The sequence below is a fragment of the Octopus sinensis genome, unplaced genomic scaffold (genome assembly GCF_006345805.1).
Source record: "Octopus sinensis unplaced genomic scaffold, ASM634580v1 Contig10782, whole genome shotgun sequence".
NCBI lineage: Eukaryota > Metazoa > Mollusca > Cephalopoda > Octopoda > Octopodidae > Octopus > Octopus sinensis.
Window position 1 is genome coordinate 100,681 of NW_021832222.1, and position 16,294 is coordinate 116,974.

At 36.2% G+C, this 16,294-nt stretch overlaps 1 protein-coding gene across 1 annotated transcript; it reads left to right on the forward strand.

Moving 5' to 3' along the window:
* The first annotated feature begins 10,423 nt into the window (after positions 1-10,423).
* On the forward strand, positions 10,424-11,179 carry LOC115228522 (ras-related protein Rab-11A-like). Its single transcript, XM_029799093.1, is given in 3 exon segments — positions 10,424-10,472; positions 10,605-10,716; positions 10,765-11,179. Coding segments are annotated over 3 exon segments (555 nt in total). The 5' UTR covers positions 10,424-10,444.
* Positions 11,180-16,294: the final 5,115 nt, after the last annotated feature.

A 16,294-nucleotide genomic window follows, 5' to 3' on the forward strand; every position in this document is an offset into this window, starting at 1 on the left:
GCACAGAGGGATTAGCTTGACTAAAGATAAATATATACTGACCGCTGTTGCATGAGATATGTCACTAAATCTCCAAACATTTTGGCTACCTGTATTCCTCGATGAAATAAATTACGTAGTCGTAATATAAATTGTAGTATCCACCTGATTTTATTCCACATTCTTCGAGTATTGGTTCTATTTTCATGAATTTGTGGCATTTGATATGCATTTGTAAAATGGTAAGACGGAGTAGCATCATTTTTGAAATAGGAATTCTATTTCTGGACTGTTTACTTACCCTGTGACTTTGAATTCTGTGATAATTTCACATGCCGCAAAATATTGAACTATTTCCTGGCAGGTGGTCAGTTCAGTCGGATGATAGCGCATCCCAAAAGATATTCGGTCTTTTATTACTTGAGTTATAAATACCATGTTTAATGGCGTATTTACAAACAACTTTCGCCAAGTCAAACCAAATCTACATGATTTTTATTATTATCACTCGAATGTCGTTTTTACGTACAAACAGTCCGAAATATCGGTTCTGGTTTGCCTTTATTTCTTTGCATATAATCTTTACTAAGTCACCCCCAGTTGTTACTGACTGAAATAGTCATTACCGGTGTACAGAAATTTTTATAATTTTTTCCGTATCGTCGGGAAGTTTAACTCGACAATTTTTGAATTTATCCATTTTAACGTGTTTCTAAATATAATTTAATATTTTGATCACTACAGATTATGGATTATGAATAGGGAAATTTAAGTACTCTCAAATATTGATATATTTTTAAAATAAAAATAAATTTTATAATTTTAATATAAACAAGGGCAAAATAATAGCAAGAGGATCATGTTATTATTTTAATATAAAATTAGGAGAAAATATATAAAATATTTTTTAAGAGAATGTGCAGTTTCGAACTGGCCAATTTTGGGAGAAAGGTATATCATTTTGTTAATTAAAAATGTGGAACAAAAACGGAAAAATATTAACTTTAGAAAACATTTTAATTTATGTAATCAAACAAAAACAGATTTGCTCACGGAAGAGAGTAATAAGTTCATTAGATGAAAACAACAAATAAAGGTTGATATTTAGTTTCAGATAGTCACAAATGTATCGAAAAAATGATAACTTAAAGAGCGACTAAAAGATAAAATATTACAATTTTCTCTAGCTTGATATTTTTTGTTCGAGATTTAAATTTAAGAATCAACTAATGTTAGTCTAATCTTATTATTCAACACATTCATTTCGGAATTAACGAATTTATTGCATTTGATATAAATACTGATACAAATCCCTTGTACTACATCGTTCAAGTAACGTAGGGTCACCAAGAATGGAAAGTTAATTACGTAATAAATTGTTTTTGTCCGTATCAACAATTTCAGTATCTGGATTTTGTAACTTCAAAAATTGATATGCAATTAATTATGATTATGTATGATTGGAATAATTTATTAAAGTTAGTTAAAAAATCTTTAAAAGGTCACGAATGAAATCTTCAAAAAATTCAATTCTTAATTTTATAGAATATTTTTATTAAATTTGAAAAATTAAATATCAAATTTTATAAAACTTATTATTTGTTAGGAAAAGTTTGTGGCTAAATTTTAAATGATTATCTGCGATTCGCATACGATAGTATTCATGAGACATGGAGAAAGTCTATATAACAATGAAGACAAATTCTGCGGATGGCATAACCCAATTTTATCCGAAAAAGGAATTCTACAAGCAAACGATGCAGCTGATGTAAATTGATATTTATTTTTAGATGCTTTATAATGGAAATTATCAATTTGATGAAATATTTTGCAGTGCTTTAAGTCGAACTTTACAAACTGCCGAAATAATAAAAAAGAAGTTGAAATCTTCTGCAACAATATTAGTAGACTATCGCCTTAATGAAAGACATTACGGTCAGTTACAGGGTTACAAATACATATTTACTTAAGGGCAAATCAAAAAAGATATGGTCAATATTCATGGTTCAGACCAAATTGCTATGTGGAGAAGATCTTACAGAGAACGTCCTCCTCCAGAGACCAAAGGAATCTTATATTTTGATCCAAAGCTTTTGGTTTTGGTAAATTGTTTATATTATAGCCTAATAATTATGATATTCCTAAAACTGAAAGTTTATTCGACACAGTTAAACGAGTTAGCGAATTGTGGAAAGATGAAATTTGGCCTAAAATACTTGTAATAAAAGTAGTTATGCGGTATTAGGCAAAAAAGAAATTATTAATTGTGGGTCATGGAAGCAGTATTCGCGCTTTAGTAATGATTCTTAATAAATATTCGGAAAAAGAAATAGAAAAAGTAAATATTCCTAATGGTATTTTGAATGGTTTAAAAATAAGCACTTCCTCTCGTCTACCAAATCGACAATTCTAGCAGAATCATTAATAAATTTTATTTGGCAGATGAGGAGACTGTCAAGGCTGGTGAATTGTTTGCTGCAAAAATAAAATCAGGACACTAAATTATTGATAATAATTCGATATTCAATTGATTATTTTTTTGATAATTTATTTTTTATCATTCACGCAGTTTTGTAGTCATTATTTGGTCTATGATGGGGAATTCAAGTTGTTTGAAAAATATTTCAGATAACACCATAGTCAATGCAATTCTTTCTAGGGAGCCTGTCATGTTGAGACTGTACTTATCTATTTATTTCTGACTTTCGGTCTTGGCATCAGTTCCACCTTTTCTTTTGGTCACTGAGTTATGGCTGAATTTTGTAGGTCTAATTAATCATTCTACTTGCTATGATTTAAACTATCTATGATGATTTGTGGTCCAGCACTTGTCGGTTTTTTAAAGTCAAATAAAAATTGAACGTTAATAAATATGAATCAAAGGTTAATTACATTTTACTTCTACTGAAGAAATTAGAAGTCGATTTTTGACTAAACAATTTTTAGACAAATTCTGCTATCGAAAGATATACAACTTGATTTTAAGCATAGTCTTTATGAAATAATCTAATTAAGTACTGAGTTTACGGAGTGAACAAGGGACGGCTATCTACATATTTCCCTCCCATCTTTTATTGCACTTTTTTCTGTCCCGCATGAATCCACGCCGAAACAATATGAGAAAAATATTTAAAATAACGGAATAGTGGTCTACCAAGTCAGTTGGATTTATCAATTTTAATGGATTTGGAAACGTTTGGAAAGCTCTTGATGGACACCGAAAAAGAACCATTAGAATTCCTCGCTCTGGGATATTCTCGCCGAAGGGCGATGAACTTTGGGTAAGATCAAACCTTCCTAAAAGAAATCCCCTGCTCATAGAAGTGGAAAACACTTTAATGCTCTTCAACTAAACATTAATGGATTTAAAATAAAAATCAGAGAGCTGTACTCACTACTGACAAACCTGAAAAGTAACGTGGCTATGATACAAGGGACCAAGCTATTTCCTAATGATCATACCCCCACATTCCCAAGTTACAAGGCTATCAGGATAGATTGCAAAGTGAATCGAGGTATCTCTTTCTAGTTAGAACTGCTCATTCTAGTTAGAAATAACTTGAAATATATAGATATCTCCTTAAAAGTGATAAAACTTATTGAAGCTGATGAGTTTACCAAAATAACTGGGATCTCGTTTGAAAGAAAGAAGGGAAGACTATCAATATGTACATTCCGCCCCTGGCACATGTTTAAAGAAATATATTTCCAAATTCCTCAAAACTGGCATGAATTGATGAGGTTAATGGGGATCTGAATAAAAAGCATCATTTATGACTGTCATCTCAGATGGTCTCTTCAACAACAATAAATGATTCATCAAGAAACACAAGGAATCCTCTCAGGGTGACGGATGAGCCCACACTGAATGTTACACTTTGCTCTTCATCTCTTTCATCTATTACTGATTGGTCAGTCTTTCACGAAACAAGAATTGACCACAATCAATCGTGGTGAGAATCAAAAAGTAGGTCAATAATTTTTTTTTTTTTTTTTTTTTTTTTTTTTTTTTAGTGTAGTAAGGGTCAAACTACTAAGTAAAGTCAACAAACTAATAAATTCTCCCAGCGAGACGGAGGGAACAGCTGTTGCCACGCATGACAGCCAGCAGGATCCTCTGAATGAGGAAAGTAAATTCCCTAGGGTCCTTGGACCGCGAAGAACAAAGATTCCCAATTTCTTTAGGGAAGTGAGGGTCCGGAGCCAAAGACGCCGGAAGTCTCGACAACGATTGGCCAAAACCAAAAGTCATCCATCAAAGACTGATATTTCCGGCACTTCGAAAGCTCAGCCTTATTAGCACGAGACCCAGCAAGAGGCCGATTCGTTGATGAAAGACTTTGAGAAGGTATCCACACAAGTGGAATCCCAGACCAAAGGTCTCCCAGAATAAAACGAGAACAACGTAGAGCCGTCCGGCCTTTTCCCGTCACCACGGTCGAGACCCTTAGGCTCAAGGACAGAAGGGTAGCCGGCCTTTTCGAGTGAGTCGAGAATGATTCTGTTAATCGCCGAATGGCGTGGAATACGACCCGCGCTTTTCTTGCAGGAGAGGGCATGGAGCCCGTATACGTCCATAGTAGATCCGCACCGGCAGGGGTGGGGACTACAGATCGGAAGTCCGAGGCGGAGGCAAATGCCAAAACGGAGAGCGTCGGAGTCAAGACAGGTGTCCAAATGGGTCGAAGGAAGGCAGTTAAGCCAAGAGCCAGAATGCGGTTGGCGGCTGGCACGGTAACAAGCCAGTCTGTGCTGGTTCAGGAGAGCCTCCAACAAGTCCGCATGATGCTTACTAAGAATTTTATCCCATTCACGTTGGAGGGACCTATCAGAAGGGAACTCAAGCCCTTTTTCCTTCCAAGCAAAAGTGCAGAATTAATATCAGAGTCCAAACGAGATCCGGCGATTTTTCAAGAATCTTATGGACAAGAAGATACAATCCTGAAGACGATGAAAGGAAAGCGGGAAGAGAAATGTCGAGAGCCGAGCGGAGCCCAAGCCCACCAAAAGGAACAGGAAGTTTGGCCTGACGCCAACCGACATCATCGAACTTGACGTTAAAAATAATCTCGGCTGAAGAACGCACCAGAGCGTCAAAAGACTCCAAAGCAGAGGGAACAGAAAAGCAACAGGAACTCCTTAGGACATATTGATCCTCGGAATCAAAAGAAAGTTTTTTTGGATAAAAAAAGCGGGATGGGGATCGATGTCCACAAGTTTATCACAAAGAGAAGCAGAGCATTTCTCTTGGAATCGAGAATACGAGAGACCGATTGGTGGTGGATCGGGGCACCCAGGATTCAAGTTCAGAATAAGAGGTCTGCCTCAGATCGGGCAAGAGGCCACGAAACTGGGCAAAAAGGTCTTCGAAGGTGAGGTCTTCGACGTTAAGATTAACGATTTCAGATTTTAGAGAATTGATTTCAAGACCAATAGATGACAACGCCGGAGTAGAGATTGCAAGTCGTTTAGCAAAATGTCGGGCGGACCACCAATAGTACAGTCGTCCAAATCCAAATATTAAGAGGGGACGCAATCCTGCGGGCGACAAAGTCCACCGAGAGGGCAAATAATAAAGGACCCAAAGGATCGCCTTGCTGTACGCCACAGGAAGACGAAATGAAAGAATCGCCAGCAACCAAGAGGCTCGGGTTACCATAAGAAAGAAAAATGAAGGGCAGCAGAGAAGGAATTCTGGCCTTGCAAACCTCAAGAAGATGCTTTCTATTGAGCGAATTGAAAGCGTTCTTCACATCCAATTTTAATAATAACTGGGGCCGCTCTGAGAGACGAGCCGATTCAATGAAACACCGGGCAGCGTGGACCGAGGCCTCGCACCCACCAGGTACCCCCACACCCAACTGAATGGGCTGGAGTTCGTCGCTAATAGAAGGAATTACAAGCTTGCATCCGACCTTTGCAAACAAGCGACGAAAAACGTTCCCGACGGCAATAGGTCTGATGCCGCCGTCTTTCTTCCCCAAAGCAGACAGGTTCGCAGAGAAGAAGAGCAGTCTGGCATGCTCGGATATGTCCCCACGGAGAAATAGGTTACAAAGCTTGGCAATGGATTGAGAAAGACGGTTTCCAGCCTCAGCAGTATTGGAGATGAGGTCCATTAAGTGAATGGGACGGAGACCGTCAACACCACCACTACTGTTCCCCCTGAAAGATTTCAAAGCAAACAAAAGTTGTTGGACAGATGAAGAGGCGATCGAGACCTCCTCAGGGGTCCGGGCACAAAAGGCAGGGACATCGCCAGCCGGGTGCTTGGCGCTGAGAATTTTGAGGACATCCGGGGTTATCGAACGGACGGAATCGGAGACGAAAGAATACGGACCGCAGAGCCGACATCATGCGCCATAAGGCAGGAATTGACACGTTTGCGTAAACGAATACGATTATCTTTAAGAGTAGTTGGTTCATGGGACTTGCCCAGAAGAGGAGGCAGAATGAAGGAATCCTCCATGAACTTATTAATATTTTCCTTGATGGAAGAGGAAAGGGATTTTACCGAGCCCAAGCCTTGAACTGGGGAGCCCAGGGCAAATATGGCAAAGCAAAACAAACGGTTCCAATTCGGAATGGACTGAACACAAATGACTGACTCGATCAAAGCAGACAGAGCCTTCGCCGCGGAAAAACGGGCAGAACGAGGAATTCTTATAGGAATACGATAGGACGCCCGGTAATCACGAGCGAGTCTTAAGACAGACTCTGGATTAAGCAGGAAGGGGTCCGGCGAAGGGATAGGATTAGTAAAATCAGAGGACCCGGTACAGATGGCAGGAGCGAAATATGACGGGGGGAAAGAAGAGCAAGCAGAGCAAACCCATCGGGAAGGGAAGAGGCAGATTTCTTAGAAAGCTTGATGCAGGATAAATGGAAAAGGCATAACAACAACGGTCACAACGGATGGTCTTTTTCCGATTATTACGGATATTGCAAACAGAAAGACAGACATAGATATGGAAAATTAGAATTAGCAATAAATGGATTATTGGTGAGATAGAAAGAAAGAGAAAGAGGAAAAGAAAAACAAAAAAGAGAAAGGGAAGCAACAATGGATTATTGGATAGCAAATAACAATGAAAAGAAAAAGAAAAAAGTGCACCACAACAGCAATAATAGATTTACTAATGTATAAAATTACAATGCTATAAACTAGACATGGTTCAAGAAGTCTTAAGAAATCTTGGAAGCCAAGCTAAAGAATTGTTATCAGGATAGCTTTAGCTCTCTGGAAAAGCTTATCAGCTACTTTACGAAAATAATTTTGGAAACAAAATCAAGAGCTATGCCCAAACGTGAATTACATTCAGCCAGCAAGTTGTCGAGGGAGGACTGCCTTGATTAAAGGATAAAATTATCTCAAGAAATCTAACCGAATGAAATTGGATATAAAGCTTCGGATCAGAACATTGAACTAATAAGGTCGAGAATAAAACCTGGAAGACCTAGAGATGACTCCGCCTCTTTTAGACATGTGTTTCCCTAACAAAAATTTTGGAAAGGTCGGTGCTTGGAAGAATAAATCAATTTTTGCCGGAAAGGCCATTTCAACGTGAGTTCAAAAATGAGAAATCCACGTATATATACTTATAGACATTGACTGATTTCATTCGTGTAGGATTTGCAGACAAACCGAGGCAATTAAAAACAGTGCTCTGTTCCGTCAATATACACAAAGCTTTTGACTAAGTTTCTAAGAAAAATCTATCATGGAAAATATTTTAAACAGAATCTCCAGGTAAGCTTAAACTACAGATCACCAACTTTCTAGGTGGACGAAGAAGACTGAAGTCTATTTCACGTTTCACCTATCCCCTGGTCTATTAGATCTTTTCCTGGAAAACCTCCCGCAGATGACATTGTATTGGCTTTACGGGATCGAGACATCCAGAAGACCACTAAAATGTTCCAATTTAAACTGGATCGGCTAAATCACTCGCTAATGAATAACCGGCTCGTTGTGAATGCTGAGAAGTCATCTAAGAATAGGAAATGAGATAGTTCTTTTTAACCTGAACAATGTCATCATATCTTTCAACAAAGTCAGAGGATCTTAGAAATAACTCTTGATATCCATCTCTGTTTTTCTCCAAATGTAGATAACATAGTTATGAAATACGAAAAGAAAATGAACGTGGTATAAACTTATTGGGAATATGGAAGAATAGTTCTCATCTGGTCTTGGCAAACATACATCGTCAATAAATCAAACCATGCTTGGAAACCGCTTTTATTTTTGACAAAAAGGAGGAAAATAAAAGAGGATAAATTAAGGTCGTATAGAAACAAACATTTCAGGCTGACCCCTCTGGAGGATCTGATTAATTTGAACTCTAGAATGACGGTTGTATCGTTCATGGGGTTCCTGGGAAAATTACCCAGCAAAGATGAGGTCGCTTGTAAAGTTGAAAAATATAACAGAAAAAAAGTTTATTTCCCAAAATAACGAAAAAAACTCAACCAAAATTATTTGCTGTAATTATAGAAGCCTTGTTTGGTCTTGACCCCCAACTTCCCCTCAGCCACCAATCTATCCAAAACACTGATCGACTTAAACTGAGGATTGTCTGGCTGAGCCTGCGCCCAAACTAAAACACATTCCAAAATAAAAATGCCAACAGTCAAGAATGAACTTGATAGTATCGAGGCCAATCAGATCCGACAATTCAAAAGGTCCAATTGGGTAATTTGCTCCCGCTTTCATAGCAGTGTCGATATCTCTCAACTCAGCATCCCCTCTGTCGTACATTAACATGGATTCTATGAGATATGGCAAAAGGAGACGGTTCACAATGAATCCTGGAGTGTCCTGTTACTGTTGGAAATAAAAAACAAGCCTTGCATTGGACAAATGTCTTTCCTAAAGACTCGACATATTTTTTTAGCATTTCAATTGTGTTTTGACTGGTTTTTGTGAGTTTTACTACCTCGACCAATTTCATTATTGGCACAGGGTTAAAGAAATGGAGTCCTACGCATCTCTCAATCCCGTCGATTCCTTCCATAATATCACCGACGGGCAACGAGGATGTGTTGGTTGCAAAAATTGTGGATTTTTGGCACATTTTTTGCAAAGATCCGAAAATTTGTTTTTTTACTTCCAATTTTTCAACGACGGCCTCGATAACTAAATCCGCAGATTTGGCCACACCCATAATGTTTGAGGTGAAATTTATAGATTTATCACAACTGTTGATTCTACTTATTTCTTCCTGGAATTTTTTATTACAAAAATCAACTTCGGAAGCCCCGAAGATTTCAGTTTCCTGGCACTCAATTTGAGTCCCCGAGATATCATGGATTGGCTTTTTGATAAAATTTCTGAGTTCATATCGACCACACTGACTTGATAGCCACCAATTGCGGAGACCTTGGGTTCACTTAACTATTTAAACTTGAGCTATTCCTGATCCCATTTGGCCTCCGCCGATAATTAAAATGTTTTTTATTCCGAGATTTTGACTGGAACTGAGATATCGAGCAACAATTTTGGCAATTTTTAAATTTAGTACCATTCACGACAGAAAACCAAAACAATAAAAAATATTTTTAATCAACATATTTTGTAAATAAATCCAGAATATGTAAAATAAACTATATAAAAAACAGCTCATAAAAGTACAACGATTACTGAAGGGAAATGTCAATTCAAATAAGTGCTTATCGATTTTTATGAAGAAGTGATTTTAATAATATGCGAGGACTATATTTCTCATGAATGATTGTTTATAGGAAGGTGATCTGCGATTGACATGAGACACGACTTAGGTCATTTACATTTATGATAATTACAGTCAGAATAAAAAGGCGGATTATAATGAATCCTAATGGTCAGAGAGCCGAGAAAAGGGCAATTAATCGGCACAGCGGAAATGATTTGGGCTGGAAACTAATATTTCTATTATGGATTGTAGATTTTATTGAAAATTTGGTCACAAAATGGATTATGTTAAAAAATCAATTCTGATTAATGAAAAATGTCAAACTTGTGACCTGTTCTAAATTATGTTATCAAGTCAGTGGAAAAATAAAAGAATTTCAAATAAAGGAAGAAAATTCCCAAAAGTTTGTGCCAATATTGAAAACCAAACTTAATAATAAACGTGTCAATAATACTTGTATTAATGAGACAATGTAGGGAAGCCACGGTCTCTTATGCCGCATGAATGTGACCAGAATCCTTACACATTCGTCCTTTAACAATGTCGTCCAAAGTTTTAATTTTACAAATATTCGATTTATTTATGGATTTTTTAAATTTATCAATTTTTATACGACTGACATGAATTGTGAGAATTTGTTGAAAAATATGATTTTGGCACAATTAATGTTAGCCAATTGACTCATCATGAATTATTAGAATTTAATTATTAAATTGTTTATATTATAAAAGAATTAATTTTTAAAAAATATTATAAATAAACTTTGTGTCTTTAAGGCTATTGTCCCACTAATGGATGGTTATGACTACATTTATAAAAGTAAGATATATTGGCTTTTATATTTAATAATCAAAAACGAAAAATATTCCAAAAAGCATAAATTATGTAGCAATTGTGGTCTATATTTATTACTAGCAATTAATCCTGTGGTATTATAACTTCCTCCTATAGTTGTACTGGTCGGCGATTCGTCCGTCGGTAAAAGCAATCTTCTCTCCAGGTTTACCAAAGATGACTTTAATCTCGAATCCAAAAGCACAATCGGTGTTGAATTCGCCACCAAGTGAGCTATTATATATCACTACTTTTCACACCTGACTTATTTTCTTAGAACAGTTGTCTTGGATGACGGAGTTCGAATAAAGGCACAAGTGTGGGACACGGCTGGACAGGAGCGATACAAAGCAATAACCAGCGCGTAGTGTCCAGTCCATATTTGTAGATACTACAGGGGTGCGGCTGGGGTTATGTTAGTCTATGATATAACCAAACACAAAACATATGAGAACTGCACTGAATGGCTTAAAGAATTAAAAGAACATGTCGATTCTTCTGCTGTTGTACAACTGGTCGGGAATAAAGAGGATTTGCAGCATTTGAGAGCAGTTTCTGCCAAAGAAGGTGCGAGTTTCGCTGGTTATTTGTTTGGGATATTTCGTAGAGGAAAATGGTTTATTTTTCATGGAGACGTCAGCTTTGGGGAATGTGAATGTCGAGGAAGCATTTGGAATTGTATTGAAGGGTGAGTTCACTTTTATTTATTGGAAAGAAATATTCAAGCGAAAGTCGCATAATTTGGCCAAGGATATTGAGGTGGGTGCAATCAAGCCATCATCACAAACTGTCTCCCTCGGCAAACAATCAAATCCCAACAAAAAGTGTTGCTGATAAATATTAAGTTTATTTCATATGATTCTGGCTTAATACTAATAAAGTTATTTTACGACTTTGTAAATGAAGTAGGAAATTACTTAATGCAACAAATAATTAGTAGTGTTAGTACAACAATCACGTCCTCAACCAGTACATTTGTGTGCGCAAGTTATTGTAGTTCGCCAACGTCTCCGTAGGACCTGCAACCTCAGGAATCAGCAACACCAACCAACTGCAGCCAATACAGGACACTGGTCGTACACGTAGCGATGGACAGTCTCCCTTAAAGCCTGAGTACTCACTGCCTCAATTCTCGACTCCAATTCATGCATTGGAAGAATCCTCTCACAGTAAAACACATCCCTGATAAACCAATCACACCCACCTGGCCATATCCCAACAACGCTTTGTAGGATTAGTCCAATCCATCAATAAACGAGTTCTTAGAGACGCTCGAGCTCTTTCCACCTCGAATTGACTTATGTTAGAGGACTGTCTCATCCATTCTTGCTGTACAGCCTGCACTAACGAGTATACTGTCGAACGAGGAGCCACAATATACTTCCCCCTATCAATGAAATGACCAAACAACCACAGCCCAGTCGACTTGTAACATAAATTGAAAGGAGAGACGACCTCCCCCAATCCAGCCGCCTTCCTCAAAAGAGGAGACGCCAAATCAGCCCCTCCTGCACTTTCCGAGGCACTCCACTGCCCAGTCAGTGCATTGGCCACATCCAAGGCAATTCTCGAGTCAATCGCGGAATACCGCGGTCCCTGAACTGCCAAAGCCACATGTGCATAGTCCATGTCATCATCTCTCAACTTCATCTATGAAATATGACTGCTAAATCGACATCTGAGCCAGTATAACGAAAGTTCTCAGTCAAATTGGGCACGGAATGTTCATATGTGTTCTCCAACTCTCCAAAAAGTCTTTCTCCGGTTTTTAAAAGTTCATTTTGGCTGAAACTTCCACCCGATCCTACCAAAACCATCCGAGTTGGCTTAAAATGAGTTTTTGCGAATTCTCTCAACAAAAACCGATCCAAAGAACTTTTATAACTCAAAAAATGACCACCGAATATTATTTGTGGGACCAAATGAAGACTGGCCGAGAGCTGTGCCCTGATAGGCCGTGGAGTGCAAATAGTCCATCACAACCGTCTCATAGTCACTTTCCAATTCCTAAAAATATAAATTTGTGAAAATAACTCCGAGATTTTGAAGAATTTCTCTTCTTGCATTTTCTACATCAATTTCCTCAAATTTGGCATTCAAAATGAGGTCGGAAAGTATTTCAAGGGCTAATAAAGTATTAAAACTAACAAAACCTTTATCGGAGTCCTCAGAATTGCAGTTTATGACATAACCTGATATTTCACGTGATATATATAGTCGAGGACAGCTCCCATGCCTTCTACCTCCCGTTTAAGTTGATCTCTGTTCCTTTTGAATGTCCCCTTGGTGGTCAAAATGGGTTTCCGTACCCTGAAAGCCACGTTGGCTATAAAATTGGTGATTCCGTTATTTGTGGTTGATTCATTCGCGGAACCGACGTCGATAAAAATTCCGATCTGTGATTTTAGGGGTAAGTAGGACTGAGGAGTTTAGACTGGGGCTTGGCTGGGTGGCTATTCTTAGTCCATTCTTGAGTGTGGTTAGATTGGATGTATCGAGTGATCTTACTGTTTGTGGATATGTTGATGTATTGAAATATCTTTTTGAAATATTTTTCTATTTAATTATATTTGATATAAAATACCGAAAGGCAATTAAACAGGTTCCACATGAACACACAAGTGAATTAATATTGTAAAAATACTAAATTAATCTAAAATAATTACTCTAGGTAAAAAATTAAATTTTTTAAGTATGAGAACTCAATTGTCGATTCGATGCCATTTTCAAGTTAATTTGTCTATTAAAAGCTTCAAATTGCAAACATAAAAATCAAATTTGTAATTACGAAAGTCAATGTTGCAATCAGATACAGTAGACTATTCATTTAACGAAAATGAAAATTGAGCATTCGTTAAATGAATTTAACGAAAAAAATATTTTAATTAAAAATTTGTCATGTAATCGGTAATTTTAGGTTCCTTCTTTTTAATTTTTGCCAATATATTTCTCAAATTTGTAATTAGGTGAATATGTTCACCAGATTCTTGCAAAAAATATTTTTCAATATTTTCCAAATATTTAAGTGCATCTGCATAACCAATGGGATTGTCATTTGTGCTATCTATTTCTTCATGCTCATTTTCTTCCTCACATTATATTGTATCAAGATACGCGTTTTCTTCGCAGACGACAGGTGCACAGACAGGAAACTCAATCATAATTTCACTTTTATTATCTTTAATTGTAAGGTGATTTAAATTTAATACCTTTTTCGTCAGTGGATTCTTCAAGTATTTTTTCATCTATCTTCGCCCAATTATTTAATGCCTTGTTAAAGCAATTTTTGATAGTGTCACTGTGACTTCGTTCCAAGCCTCAATAATTAAAGGTAGAGCATTCACTAATTTGAATTTGGTAAGTTCATCTGTATATGACAATGTTCCTATATTTGTTCCCATACTCAAATTTCTAGTCATTCCTTTTTTATACAACGATTTAAATGAATGCACAATCCCTTGATCAATTGGTTGAATCTTAGATGTTGTCTTTTGAGGAAGAAAATACAATTCGATATTACTGAATTCGCTATCAAAATAGTGAACTGGCGCATTATCTAAAGGAAGCAAAATCTTTCTATTTCCACACTCATTTTGGAATTTAACCGGTCAACCCAGTTTTTAAAAATTAAACTGGTCATCCAAGATTTATTGCTATTTGCATATTGAATCCCAAGATTATTCATATTAATATTTTTAAAACCATGAGGATTTTTGAATTTTCCGATTACCAACGGATGCTCTTTATCTCCTTCCATATTTGTGTATAATAACAGTGTTATTCGTTCTTTAGAAAATTTTCCTGAAGCCCTTGATTCGGAGTCAAGAACTAATGTTTTTTTTGGAGTACATTTGAAAAAAGGGCAGTTTCATCGCAGTTGTAAAAATTTTTCGATCCATATTTTTTAACATGGCTGCAAAGCGTTCATATGAATCTATAAGCAAAACGGGATCCACTATTGTTCTTCTCCAGAAATCGTGAGTGTTTTTATTTTATACTCTTCCTTAAAGCGTGAAATCCATGGGTGAGATGCTTTGAAATTTTCAATATAAAATCGTTGAGCAATTTTGAGTGCCATTTCGCGTACCATTTCATTAGTTATGGTGTAATTACAGAAACGTTTGTTCTGAATCCATGCATATAGTGGTTCATATATCTTATCAGTACAACTTTTAAATGTAATATTCTTTTTTTGTTTGTGACGCCTTGATCCATACAATTGCATTTTCTTCAACGTTGAATTTATCACTCCAATAGGCATATTAAACCGCTGAGCCAAATTTTCTTGAGTAACAGCAGGATTATTCTTCTTGAAATCAATAACTTCAAGTTTTTGTTGAATTTGATAAGTTTTTCTTTTTTTCTTCATATTGTTCACCCTTGCACACATGATTTACTACAAAGAAATAGCGAGGAAAAATTATTTTAAAATTTTATCAAAAATTTTAATTTTCGTTATTTAAATATTCGTTAAATATATTTAAATATTCACTAATACAAAGAAAAAAAAATTTTATTTTTGAATTTATCTAAGGAAAAACGTAAAAAAATATTTTGACTTTCGTAAAATGAATATTTTCGTTAAATTTTTTTTCGTTAAATGGATAGTCTACTGTAATTATAAATGAATTACTCAGTTGGATTGAAGCTGAGCAAAACCAGTCGACCTATAATAGCCAATGTAAATTCACCTGAAAATAAATAAAAGAGAATACATTATTTGGATTTCCTGTTTAAAATAAGATCTGCTGGAAGAAGTTTTGTTATGACTCCAAATTCGAGAGATTCTAACTTATATAAGTGCAATGTCTGCTTCAACATTGTTTAATTTTCAATGCAAAAGATGTTCTTACAGAGAAGATTGTAAAAATGGATGAAAGAATTAATTAATGAATGCAGGTCTTTACAAGATTCTACTTTTATAATTGACAATGCTCCTGTTCACAATCAATTGGAATCAATTGTGAAGCAGGAAGAAAATGTTGAACTTTTACGATTGGCTTATATTCGTACATATTAAGCCCGATTGAATTAACCTGGAGTACTTTTATAGCAGAAATAATAAAATGCTAAGAGAAAGATGTCAATAATTCTATAGGCTAAGAATATTGGAAGAAATTGGGGTCAATAATTCTATATAGACCAAGAGGGCATAATGCCAAGATAAACTCTGGCCGCTGCTGCTCTAATAAGACTTGAATACTTATTTTCTCCGATTTTGTAATTTGTGAGTTTATATAAATGTGGAAAATATGTGACATGGGCAACGCGTTACACATGGGCAACCGGTTACAATTGTAGGTTGGTAGTAGGTGTTTATAGTAGGTTGGTAGTAGGTCTCTCAACAATTTATTCAGATTTGCATTTGTCAGACTTCTTTTTTATAAATCTTCAAAAGAAGTATGCGACAACTTAAGATCACTTTTCTACCTATATGGACCTTGAAAAGATTTTGCAATCAGATAATGGTTCAGAATTCAAGAATGTGTCTCTGAGAGATCTATGCGAAGAGTTCAATCTAGTTCAGATACATGGAAGACCAAACAATCCCCGTACACAGGGGATGGATAAATTCGAGTCTCCTTTCTATCCGGGCGCTGAAATAATTAACATTTTATCAAGTAATCGAGTCGAGGCAAATCAATCATTTTTATTTAATAGATAAAATATGATAAAGGAGAGATTTGGACGGTACCAATTGCAAGAGTAAAAAATGATTAATTTTAATATTTTTTGTTAAAATGCATTATTCTTTCAAGTTATTCGATGATTAAAAATTGACATCTACAAGGTCAAAAATATAACCG